Source organism: Rhyacophila brunnea, unplaced genomic scaffold (assembly GCF_057557595.1).
Source record: "Rhyacophila brunnea isolate RB1 unplaced genomic scaffold, BYU_Rbru_1.0 scaffold_13, whole genome shotgun sequence".
Lineage (NCBI taxonomy): Eukaryota > Metazoa > Arthropoda > Insecta > Trichoptera > Rhyacophilidae > Rhyacophila > Rhyacophila brunnea.
The window spans coordinates 16,086,035-16,099,547 of NW_028232785.1; the positions used below are offsets into that span (position 1 = coordinate 16,086,035).

Genomic DNA, 13,513 nt, shown 5'->3' on the forward strand with positions numbered 1-13,513 from the left:
TTGGCTATTGGAGGTACTGCGTGGTGTCCATATTATGCTCCTACTAAGGGGCGGATATGGCCGAAGAAGAAGAAATTCCATATCAATGAAGAAATCAATGAGATTCATGCAGTGATGTCTCTAGTCAAAATGCCGCCCCATTTTTATACTTACAGTATTTTTTATCATCCTTACATGACCCCAATATTTAAAAAATGTGTTGTATGGATACATTACTAACAAAATATATATCACTAAATCCAATTTAAATGCCATCTCTACTTCAATAATCAATATTGTGAGTCCACGGGTTCAGATACATTTAAAAATACTCCTGACAACTTTCAAAACACGCAAGCTAGGTTAAGTACCTATGTACCTACCTATAATTTAAATATTATTCGCAAATCTGCACTTGTCATTGCTGATCATCAAGGACGTGACGTCCAAGGACAACAGAAGTAAACTAGATATCGCGAAACCGACAAAAAATACAGTCCGGTTAAACCTTGTATGTTAATTCTTAATAGGTACATTTTGTTTCCAACCAGTGAGCTGATTTTTTTAATCGAAGGATATTTTCGTTATTAGGTACTAAGTTTTGACACCCACGGTGGCTGCGCGGTTTAAGCGTTAGACTATCACGCCGTGGGTCCCAGGTTCGAATCCTGGGTGTGGCAAGTACACATATTGTTTTTCAATTTGTGTGTGAGTCAGGCTATGGACCTAATAGGTTGAGCAAGTGGCTGACATCCATTTCTCGTAAAAAAACAAACGTTAATACAAACCTCTACTCTGTGGAGGCCCATATGATCCTATTAGGATCGGACATGGTCAGAATGAAGTTTAGGTACCTATCTATTTCTATATAATATACCTAATGATTCTCCTCGATTTGCCGCTCTCCAAGTAACTGCCGCCCCCAAGCAACGCTCGATCTGCCTACCCCTACGTGACCTCACTGGATTAATAGAGTCGTTCATATTATATAAATAAATTCATATTATTTTTCAGGTAACAGATGTAGCGAAACTAGTCAGAGGCGCTCAAAGAGAGATTCGTCTCCTGGTATGGTCCAGTGGTCCGCTCACCGATTGGGATCCTGATGTAAGTATCAACACAATTGTATGTTTTAATTTATTTACCAATCTGGGCGCCTTCTAGCCCGCTTGAGCCCTTAAACTGATTCGTGATACATTTGGTTAACGATGTATCCCAGATCGACAAAGTTCACTGATCTAATTTGAAAATTGTTTCTTCCTGGTGCGAGAGGAAGGCGCATTTTCCTGTCCTGTGCACGCATTGTCCAAGGAGTGAAATAATAATAACTTTCACACACACGCGTTGTGTGTACACAATATTGCATCATCATCAACCTGTATCTATCCACTGCTTGATGAAGGCCTCTCCAAGCTGATTCCACTTCTCTCGGTCCTGTGCGTTGCGTTGCCACGTACTTCCACAGAACTTTAGCTCAACTTCTAGGTCTACCTTGCGGACGTTTTGTACCTCTTGGGTACCACTGGATGACTAGATTTGTCCGATTGTCCCTTTTTCGAGCTATGTGTCCAGTCCATTTCCATTTGAGGCCTGTAGTGAACTCTATTACATCGCAAACCCTTGTCTGTTTCCTTATCCACTCATTCATCTTTTTGTCCTTTCGCGTTATGCCCAGCATGCACCTCTCCATACCACGTTGTGCTACTCCAAGCTTCTGGATCTCTCTTTTACTTAGGGTCCATGTTTTAGTGCTATAGATGGATGTATATTTGATGAAATTGTTCGCAGAGTGAAGCCCTGCTGGAGTACTTTTGGCCGCCTGAATAATGTCTTCAAAAGTGACCTCCCACTGTGGCTAAAGCGCAGTGTTCAACCAGTGTGTGCTTCCCGTAATCAAAATCCCTATTGTTTAATATGATCTTTGTAATCTCTACTGTGTAAATTATAAATCAATTTACCATAATCAGTGTTCACCCTGAAGCAACCCCCCTCACTATAAAACAGTGGCAAAGGGTGGAGGTAGCCTGTTAAGATCCGACATAAACAGTGCACACTAAACTTTGTCAGTCAAACTCATTTATTTTTAATAAACCATTTCTTTTATTCAACGAATAATTCACAAGATATGAGAATGTACTCGTAACATTCCATATTATATTAAACATAGGTGCCAACATACTTTGAAAACACCTCAGATATATAGGTACACACATAATAACGCAATTTGGTAAGCCTTTCATGTAGGACCTACTACTTTAAATTATCGTAATTAAGTAGGAGGCCTGTAGCTTAAATGGTTAAAGGATACTGTCGCGATACCAGTGGATATACGGATTCAAATCCCTTCAGGCATCATATTTTTTTCAATATGATTTTTTTCTAGTGGGTATCTGAGCTGTTTTCAAGTTATGTATGTTAAGTTATTTTCATCAAACTAAGAATACACACTGCAGATTGTGCTGGTTAGTTTTTAAAAATCAATTATTAAACCCTGCCTAAACCAAACCATAATAATTTAGGTATGCTATGGGCGATCCAACAAAAATAGTGCGCACTTTTTCAGTTATACTTATTTATTTTTGTTTAATTAAGAATACATAAAATTACAGGTGGTGTTGGTTAGTTTTTAAAATCCAATTAAGCCCTGCGTAAACCAAACCACAACAGATACAAAATATTCTTCAATCCATTAAATATCTAAAATTATGTATGATTTAATGGGTGAATTTAGGGTTTAATTGAATTTTAAAAACAAACCAACACTATTTGCAAATTGTAGCCTTAGTTCAACGAAAATACATACGTATGACTGACAAAGTTTAGTGTGTACTATTATATTGTCGGATATTAACAGCCTACCTCCACCCCTCGCCACTGCTATAAAATTCCACTCCTCTCTCCCTATTTTTCATTTCCTTATACTTGACAGCACAATTGATTTTGTGTTATACAATGTTAATTTGCATTTCAGTCTCTGTTCTGTGGTCCGATCCCGGGGGCCCTCCGACGTTTAGGCGCCTGCTTGGGGGCCGTGCTGCGAGCTGCCGAGTGTCCAGTCTGCCAGGCGACTGTCGCCCCGCCAGCCACGCAATGTCCCCGAGGCCATCTCTTATGCTCGACCTGTTGCAGGTCTTTGACTGTCTGTCCGCTGTGCAGGGCCCAGATGCCGGCTAGGCCGCTTAGGAATCTATTGGCTGATGAGGTAATAAATTAATAAATAATATGAAGATATCAACAGTTTTCAAGTTGTTCAATCACTCATAGCATACCTAAACTATTATGATTTGGTTTGGGCAGGGTTTAATTAATTCTTAGAAACTATCAAAATCTTAGTCACAAATTTGTGGTCTTAGTTCAATGAAATCAAATGCATATGACTGACAAAGTTTAGTATGCACTATTTACATTGGATCTTAACAGCCTACCTCCACCCTTTGCCACTGTGAGGTGGGGTTAACAAAATCTAGCAGATGCCATCGTCATCCGAATAATTTATAGCGGTAAATAATTTCGTCTGTCCCAGATTCGAATCCCGCCTGTCAAATTCACATGTTGTTTTTCAATGTGATACCTAATAGGTTGAGATAGTTAACTGGAAAAAATACCATCGTCGACAATTAAGTATTTAATCGGATATAATATGCTCATGACGGTCAAGTGGCTTATATTATATTATCGTGGGTCCCAGGTTTGAATCCTGGGTCTGGCAAATACACACATTGTTTTTAAATTTGTGTTGAAGTCAGAGTATGAGTCTAATAGGTTGAACAAGTGGCTAATATCCATTTCTCGTAAAAACAAAAACCTCCACTATGTGGAGTCCCATATTATGATGCTATTAGGATCGGATATGGTCAAAAAAAGAATATATGCTACAAGCGCGTTGCCATAGAAAATGAGAATGTATTATACTAGCCCCTAGTCAGTTGTTCTAAATAATTTAATATATTGTACACACACTGCCATCTCTTGGAATTATGGTGAAATACTTATTGAAATACTATACTATTGATATACAAATATTTCCAAAATACACTCGAACTTGGTTATTACGAGAAAGATGGGACCGACTGAATTTGCTTGTTATAGGCATTACTCGTTATATAACATTTTAAGTGCCACATTCTATTTAAACATAGAACATAAAAAATCACCGTAAAAATCCCCGAAACAAGCATGGTATTCATAAACTACAAAATAAGTTGTTTATTGTAAGGAAGTGCTGAGCCGCCGGCGCTGGAAGGTACCTACTGACTTCACGAAAGATGGATTTTTTACATGCAATTTCAACCAAATTGCGTGGATACTTTTTCAATGTTGTCAGGGAAAACACCAATTAGGTATCTAGACACACTAGTGTCATAAACGTAATCCGATCCCGGTGGCATCCTGCCCAGTCTGATTTTATTGCTTAGGGTTGAAAATGTTGTTTTTAAACGATCGACACATTAACAGTTTTGCTCGGTATACCCGAGAAGCAGCTCGTTATAAAAGTGAATAAATGTATGGAGAAAATCATAAACTAAAATGTCAACGAATGTTTCCTCATTACATCTGAGATCTCGCTATTTCCGTGATCGTAATAACCAAGTTCGACGGTAGATATGTTCAAAAGGTTTTATTTTTTTATATAAATTTGCCTTGCCACCATACCATGCTAATATCTCGCAGCATATAATGGTCACCAGGTTGACAGTCAGACTGTAAGATCCACAAGAGGAAGTGTCAGTTTCAACGTATGCAGCACAAGAATTTGGCCTTCGCCGCATTCAGATAAAAACCTACACTGTCTCTTTTCTATCGGACATATTCTTATGATAATCATGTTACTTAATCTTCAATATGCAACCTTAAGTGTTGTTGTGTTTTCAGGTTTATAACTCCGTAGTAGAGGCTTTCGAACTGCACGGATCGTCTGGCAACAAACAATCAGGATCCCTAACGCATCGTCTCTTCGGCGACGCGAAGATAATCAAAACAGAAAGGCGACATGACGGTAGCATCAACCGGGATGGTGGAAGCGAATACAGCAATAATAATTGTGCTTCTGATAGTGGCATGAGAGGAAGAAGAAGACAGGATGGTGTTGATGTGTTCGACGCTCATGATGGGCCTGGTAGAGGCATAAAATGGGGGACACATAGACTGCTGCAAAGGTAATTCGTATAATTTATACAGTGTGACTTTCATATGGAGTCTTCTACGACACCACGGTCGTTTCTGTAACTAAAACCCTTCCACCATATTTATTTTCACCAGTACTACATTCCACGTAATTCACTATGTCTTCGATATCGCGTTGTGTTTTGTTTACATTAAAATACTTTTACAGAAACAGAGGAAGAGTATTATTTTAAATGTATGTGAGGAGGAGAAACAGAAAAGTAAGCTTTTAATTACTCTGAAGAGATGCCAGACATGGATTATATGCTATGACAAGTCAACATGCAAAGAACACGTGACGTAATAATATCAGCACGCAAAAACCACGTCACATAACAGTTTCAGCACATACAGCGTTGTGACGTAGGCCTTTTCAGATGTTTCTGTATTATAAATTCTTTATAATTCCCAAGTTAAAAGTTATCTTGAGAGTGGGTCGATTGTTTGAGCCCTTGAGTTTGAGTTGAAATACGATTGTATGTATTAGTACCATTGCTATTAGCCCAGTAGGAGTACATATTATATGATAGATGTCGTTGGAAAATTATATTATTTTTGTAAAATAAAAGTTATTATTTAAGGCTATACTTCAGCTGAGGCATGGTCTAAGAAGATTCAATTTATTTATTTTTTAACATATTGTGGAAATTACAAATTATAAGTTTAAGACGTTCACAACATGACATTTAGAAACAATGAAATATAAAACAGTATTACATGAAAAAAGAGATAGATCAGTAGATAAATTAGATAGGTACAAGGAAGTACACCGGATGAGTTAAGCAGACCCTATTTTTTTATGAATTTATAAAACAACGTCCACCTAAACTCATTCTCACGTAGGTGGAATATATCAACACCCGAAGCAATTTTGTTGAACATAGTTATCGCCCTCCCAATTGGCATTACCAGTGACAGGATGGTTCTGCACCTTGGGAGAATAAACAACTGATGGTCTCTATTTCTAAGATAGTTATCAGGGACACACAGGTCAATACTGCCCAGAATGGCAGAGTTCTCATTTATGCCTCGTATAAGTCGAAAATAATACGTAGCTAAATAAAGATTGCAGACTGCGGTATGTAAGCATGCCTAAGAGAAAATCAGTTGGATAAAGCCACGGATAGTATCCATACAACCTCAAATAAATGAGTCTCAAGAATTTCTTTTGTACCCTCTCCACCATAAGGCCATACTTCAACTGATGCGGTGCCCAAAGAATAGACCCACTCTCAAGTCTGCTTCGAACTAAAGAATTAAATAAAAGTTTTAATACCGTAACATCTATCATCATAAGATTGTGACTACGCGCAGATTGTGCAAACGACGCATGACGAACAAAACATAATTTGACATAAAAATTCAACATGCGTCCATTTAATGTTATGTTTATTGTTATATTAGTATTAATAATTATATATTCATTGACATGTTTTCTTTTTCGTGTAAATGCGAAACTTTTTTAAATTATCTTTACACGATTTAAGAATATATTCCTCCGACGCCATCAGAAAACAAATTGACGTGCTCACAGCTCGACTATCGCTCTCCGATTGGCAACGAGTGCAAAATTACGTTCCACCTAATGTTGAAAATTATTTGCCGTTTCACTGATGTATGCTCTTAACCTTTTCTATGCATCATTCACCATATTACTATGACAGGCCGCAGATTTTTAACGACACACGTTGAATGCAGAGTGAAGCTCTCGTAAGCTCGCTGTAATACTGAACATTTATTTATGGCATAGTATTTTATAATTATTCAAACAGATGTCACTGTGTGTTTAATTTTTTAGATTATGCAAATCAATTGACAGTGGGTAGTAATTTGAGTTTAAAGTCAGACGAGATAACCCGCGAAATTTGTATGTGTGGCTTGTCGATCACGGCTTCATTGGGCGAAATAACTGGCTGAAGGTATAAAACCGGTTAAATACATCAGTAGCCAATTAAAATTCATTTTTATTAAGAAGTTAGGCTTTAAATAATCATCTAGTATGGAGTCTTCGCCACTGCTATACGGCTATCAACTTCCGATAGTTACAATTATAATAGCTCACGATGAACTGTGATACAGCCAACTGTACATCTACAAGTTTCGAAACATGCTATCATCGACATCAAAATAATGAATTTTAAATTGGGACTCTGCAGAACACCCGTGGATATTTCAAGCTTAATTTTCGGTAAATGTAAAATTATATATTATAAGATATATCCAAAATCTCTAGAATCGTTTGCCGTCCCTGCTCATAGTTAAGTCCACCCGCAAATTTTAAAGTTGTATGCAGTCATCAAATATTATTATTCTTTTAGGCTTTTACCTGGTCGCGCAAGGTCCACCGGCAACATAGCGCGCTCAGCCGGGTCTCCTATGAGAAACAGTGCGTTGGTAGACGACAGTACGCTCTCCAGATCTCTCTCCACTTTGGACATAGCACGAGGCAGCGAGTCTGTGCAGAATGAACACGCCGGCAGCAATTCTCTGAACAGCCTTGCTTGTACCGCTGGTGGATCCTGCGGTAGTCTACCGCCTGTGGTTTACGTCAGTGCACCTGATGGTATGAACTCCACTTTGCCATTTGTTATTGAAGGCTGATTTTTATTCTTTTTACTAATATAATAATAACTGGATTCCGGCGTTCTGGAGGGGCGCTAAATACTATCTATAGAGTGTATACGGCAGGGCTACGGGATGCTGGTATGACCTGGAACGATTGGCTAGCGACAGGGATTTTTGGAGGTGCCGCATGATGTACATATGCTCCAACTGAGTGGTGGATATGACTGAAGAAGAAGAAGAATCTATACTAAGTCTTGTAAATCTAATATGAATGTGTTATATAATTTTCTTATAAAGCATTCGAAACAATAATGGAAGAATGGATACATTGCCATTCTTTATGACTAAGTGTATGATGGGTTCACCTAGTTCAATCAAAAAAATTTGGGATTATATCCTGGATAAATCATGTACGGTACACATCATCACCGAATCATGACGACAAATAATCCAGGAGATCGTAAGAGATGCCAGCAGCGAAGGGTGGAAGTAGGCTGTTAAGATTCGCCATAAATAGTGCGCATTAAACTTTGTTAGTCATATGTATTTGTTTTTATTGAACTACTATTTATACACAGTGTTAGTTAGTTTTTAAAAATCAATAAAACCCTGCCTAAACCAAATCATAATAGTTTTGGTATATTTTGGGTGATACGACAAAATTGTGCACACTTTTCATTAATACTTATTCGTTTTTTACACGTATTGTTGGTTCATTTTTTTAAAATCATTAAGCTCTGCCTAAACCAAACTATAATAGATAAAAAATATAATTCTATCTATAAAATATCCAAAGTCATGTGTGATTTAATTGCATAATTTTAGATATTTTATAGATAGACGAGTATTTTTTGACTATTAGGTATTTATTAGGGCTCTGTTTTCGCAGGGTTTAATTGAATTTTAAAAACTAACCAACACCATCTCTAAAATCTAATCTTATTTCAATGAAAACAAATACATATGACTGACGAAGTTTAATGTGCACCATTTATGGCGGATCTTAACAGCCTACCTCCACCCTTCGCCATGCTAATTAGTAAGAAACGGATGATAACAATTCTTGGATACAGTCAGGATCAACACCAGTGTTCCCGGTGATGTTGATAATCTGTTTGTTGAGCAGCCAATGACTAGAATTAGCCAATGACTATTCGTGTTTACGAACATTTATCTATGCTTAGAAACTTTATGAATTTTGAATTAATGAATTTGAATTTAAGTGTCTATTGTAAAATTGTCAAATCCAACAAACAAGAACTCAGGTTAAGAATAGTTTATATTTTAAAGAGGAAGACGATTAGACAATGTATAGTTTAAAATTTAATTTAATTAGTAGACCAATGTAAATGAGCAAGCGTTAACACTGATATGACGTCTTTGGCAAGACATAAGTATATTAGTCTATGGGCGAGATGGCTGAACTGACTACCCTTTACCTGCAGCCTTAGGCAAACGGCAAGTGACGATGTTACATCATCACTTCTTCTCTCGTATTGATGGGTTTTTCCTTTACTTGAAGCCGCCGTCCCAAAGGTGCCGTGCTTAGAAACAGCTCACTGGCAGAATATTTTGTCTCGACAAGTACTGTACGAAAATATCTTCTTGGCTACGCTTCCAGGTGCTGTTGTTTACTAAATGGGAGGAACTTATATTGGAATTGCGGTTAAAAATGGGCGGAGCATGTTAGTTCACATTTTTAACACATAGTCAAGAAAATGTTTTCGTACAGTAGTCTATTACAATTTAACAATCAATTTTCAAGCCATTAAAATATGTATAAAATACACGTGCATGGATTTAGTACTTATTATCGCGGGCATAACAAGAAAATGCATGTGTGAACATGTATTATCATGCAAGTTGCAAGATTGCATGCATGAATCAAAAAAGTTCGGTAGCTTCTGAATTTAATACGACAGTTGGGATTTTTTCGATCTGCGCCTGCGTAGTAGAACGATAATGGCGAACGTACCGGCAAAAAAATGAACTACACCGCGGAGAGACTCATTTTGAGATTAACGGATTTTTACAACCTGTCAAATAGTACTTAAAATGACAACATCGCATCTCGCTTACTCTTGAAGAATGAGATCGGCGAGACCCTTTTATGTGTAAACAGTAATTATCGCGATAGTTTAAAATACACACTATTGCTGCAAGTAAATCCATGCACGTGTACAGGTGTTATAAAATACAGTTTGTTAAATTACCGCTAACTCCTGTTTATAAGACTATCAGAAGCTGGTTCCGTTTGTTACATAATATTTAGTACATTATTTTTGAACCATGTGCCTATCAGTATTCTTTCTAGGGGTCATTGGTTTCGGATAAACTTAATTTTCTGAATTTTCTTGTTTTGTTTTGACGATTAGGTGACCCAGAGGACATTCCAGCTTTCATCGATGAGGAATCCTCGACCAGCTCAGCGATGACTTCGTCATCAGTCAAGACTTCACACCGACAAAACGCCCCCAAAGTTGGATACTTCTGCCCGGCTGATCCGGAATGCGACGAAATAATAACAGGTCAGTAGTGGAAGCAAATCTCCATAATAAGCACTGTGGCTTGAATTAATCCACACTCACACAAAGGATTTAATTCCAACTTATACTTGTAACCAGTGGCGACTTGTGGATAAGATATCTGGGGGTGCTGCGGTTGATTAAAAACAAAAAAAATGTTTATTTGGTTTATATTTTACTATTAACATAAAAATTAAATATAAATTATTAATTAGTAATTATATTATTAATTAAAATAAAGAACTTTGCATAAATTGCTTGCAGAAATAAATTTTGACAATGTTAATAAATCATTAAAGTTATATTTCTTTCCTCACTGTCGCGCGCGTGCTCACCTGCGTACGCAGAAATGGTGAAATACTGTCGGACTGGCAGTACCGATCAACCTTCCAGCTGTGAGCCCCACTCTCCGTTCCCCTCCTTCGCCTACTCGAGCATATTCTATTGAAAACAGTAATGCATAAAATCATAAAGATGGTCACTTTCCGATATTAGTACCGCGGTGTATGGTAATTATTGGATGTATCGATGCGAGGCGAGCTTAAATAATATTGATATTTTCATATAATATTACATTTTTCTTAATTTGCGTGGGGGTGCTACAGTTCCGCAGTGCATATGGACGAGCCGCCACTGCGTGTAACACAAAACGTTTGGGTTATTTTATCCAGGTGCCCACAGGTAGGTTTTCAAGTCTAACCCTCCCAGGAATGAAAAAGTACAGATTATTTAGTTATAATATTGCTTTTTCGTCAGGACCTCATGACTGCGGATCGCAACCCGGATGATTTGACTGTCGAACAGCTTTCTCAACTGGATGGCCCCTGTCCTTTTACTATTTTACGACACGTATAGTCAAAGGAATTCGTGAAATAGTGCAACCACCTGAGGCATTAAATATTTAGTTTAATATTCTGACAAGGCATATCTAAAAGACATGACAACGCGGATGACACAAACGGACACCAACAATCCTAATAACTATGACCACGTTTGATAACCACTTATGGATGACATGTGAGCACATGTAGTTATAACAGCAGGCAAGGAGAATATGCTCAGAAAAGTGCAAGGAGAGAAGTCATAAGAAGTAGGAGGGCTAAATGTGGAAGTCAAAGGCACCTACTAGATTTTGATAACCTCACCCCATCCTGCCGCATAAAAATCACCCTATAGCATTTATATGCCTGGCTTTCCAATATTTATATAAGCTCAACACGTTACCTTTATTTCATTTTCAGATGACGTCCAGCAGCATATTCTGCAATACCACGGTCTTCAGGTGACCCTGAGACCCGGTCAGCAGATCAACCTATCTCCGGAAGACCTTAAAAACGGACGGAAAGATTGTCAAGCCCTGTTGCATCCGTCGGGGCAGTGGTTTTACCCGAAATGCGAGAGGGATGAAAAGTAAATCAAATAAACAATTTTATTCAACAACACAAATAGGCGAACAGTATAATAAAAGATTTCTTTAACGGTTAACTGTCAACTTTTGGTGGAAAGACATTGTATTAATAATTTAATATAAAACACAACGTGTCAGTGGTGAAGGGCGGAGGTAGGCTGTTAAGATCCGCTATAAATAGTGTACACTAAACATTGTCAGTCATACGTATTTGTTTTCATTGAAATAAGACTACAATTTACAGATGGTGTGGGTTAGTTTTTAAAATTCAATGAAACTCTGCGGCAACCAAACCATAATTGCCATAATCTGATAATAGTCCAAAAATACTCGTCTATCCATAAAATATCTAAAATTATGCCATTAAGTCATACTTACATAATTTTGGATATTTTATAGATAGAATAATATTTTTTATTTATTATGGTTTGGTTTATCTATTATAGCTTGGTTCAGGCAGGGCTCAATGAATTAAAAAATAATAACCAACATGTGTAATATGTATTTCTAATTCAACGAAAACAAATAAGTATAAAATGAATAAGTATGCACAATTTTGTTGGATCACTCAAAATATACCAAAACTATAAAAAACTAACCAACGCTATCAGCAAATTGTAGTCTTAGTTTAATGAAAACAAATACGTATGACTGACATTATTTAGTCCGCACTATTTATGTCAGATCTCAACAGTCTACCTCCACCCACTGCTACCAATAAAATTTGATTAATGAATCTCCATTAAATGTTGAGAATTATGTTTTATCCAAATATGTGTTCAATAAAATAAATAATGTTTTTTTTTTTTGTGTTTACAGTGAAAATGGTGTCAGAGTTTGGTGCTGGGCCCTGTCATCTAGCAGTACATCGTCAGACTATCAAATTGATGTCGAAGTGTGGCCACGAGAGGAACATTACAAGACGGGACAAAAGAAATCAAATTGTCAAGATTTTAAAAATGACAACAAGACACGAAATAATGAAGAAAATAATAAAATTAAAAGTGAAAAAGAAGCGAAAGCAAATTCTGATGATATTACAGAATACCCAATCAAAATCGGAGATAACTTAAAGAATTTAGATGAAAAAGAAGATCTGTATATTAAACCAGATTTTGGGCAAATATTGATTGATAGTAACGATAAAATCGAATGTAATATTGCAGTTTTGAATAGAAATAATAGACGGAAAAGTGAACATAGTAAAACCGCTCCGAAAAGCAGCCAAAATAAAAAGTTTTCGTTGGATCATGGAAAAACTGACGCAAAATCCAGAATATTTGGTCCCCTCTTGAAGTACGCGGCTCCAGTCTTGAGTTTGAAGTCTGCCTCTTGGACCAAAGTGCTCGCCTCGAGGCAGGCTCTGTTCCTTGGTGATAGTCTATTAGCAAATGACGCGTGGGTCAAGCTTTGTATAGATAAAATTGAATAGGATGACATCTGTTTTGAATTACAGTTTCTGACATGTATAACAACAATGGATCTACTACTTTTAGCATTATTCATATACTTTTGAAGAGCTTATATACCCATCATCATCATCATTGTATCTACTTGCTGAGCTCGGCGACTTCTGCTACTATTGCTGCGTACTCTTGTCTGCCTTCTTCACCAGTGATTTATCTTATGGTCATTCCATGCTATTTTCAACATGTATTTTGCCACATGCCACATTACACTAATATTGTATTTTTTTTAAAATTTATTTTATATTGTAAGTAATATCTATAAGAGATTGTCGACATAAGCCGGCTTGCACATTAAAACTCGTCTGGTCTGCAACGTGTCGAATACGTCTATGTGACGTTACCGTTATTCACAAAACATATGTTGCCAAATGTAGCTTCGTACATTGGTCGAAAGCGACTTTTTA

At 37.1% G+C, this 13,513-nt stretch overlaps 1 protein-coding gene across 1 annotated transcript in view; it reads left to right on the top strand.

Moving 5' to 3' along the window:
• Positions 1–13,165, top strand: part of LOC147076659 (uncharacterized) — a 38,804-nt gene extending 25,639 nt beyond the window's left edge. The window contains exons 5-11 of the mRNA XM_085940402.1: positions 994–1,086; positions 2,951–3,181; positions 4,852–5,135; positions 7,461–7,705; positions 10,083–10,235; positions 11,474–11,642; positions 12,460–13,165. Of these exons, the coding sequence (XP_085796528.1) occupies positions 994–1,086; positions 2,951–3,181; positions 4,852–5,135; positions 7,461–7,705; positions 10,083–10,235; positions 11,474–11,642; positions 12,460–13,072 (1,788 nt within the window). The 3' untranslated portion in view covers positions 13,073–13,165. The remainder of the gene's footprint in view (positions 1–993; positions 1,087–2,950; positions 3,182–4,851; positions 5,136–7,460; positions 7,706–10,082; positions 10,236–11,473; positions 11,643–12,459) is intronic.
• Positions 13,166–13,513: the final 348 nt, after the last annotated feature.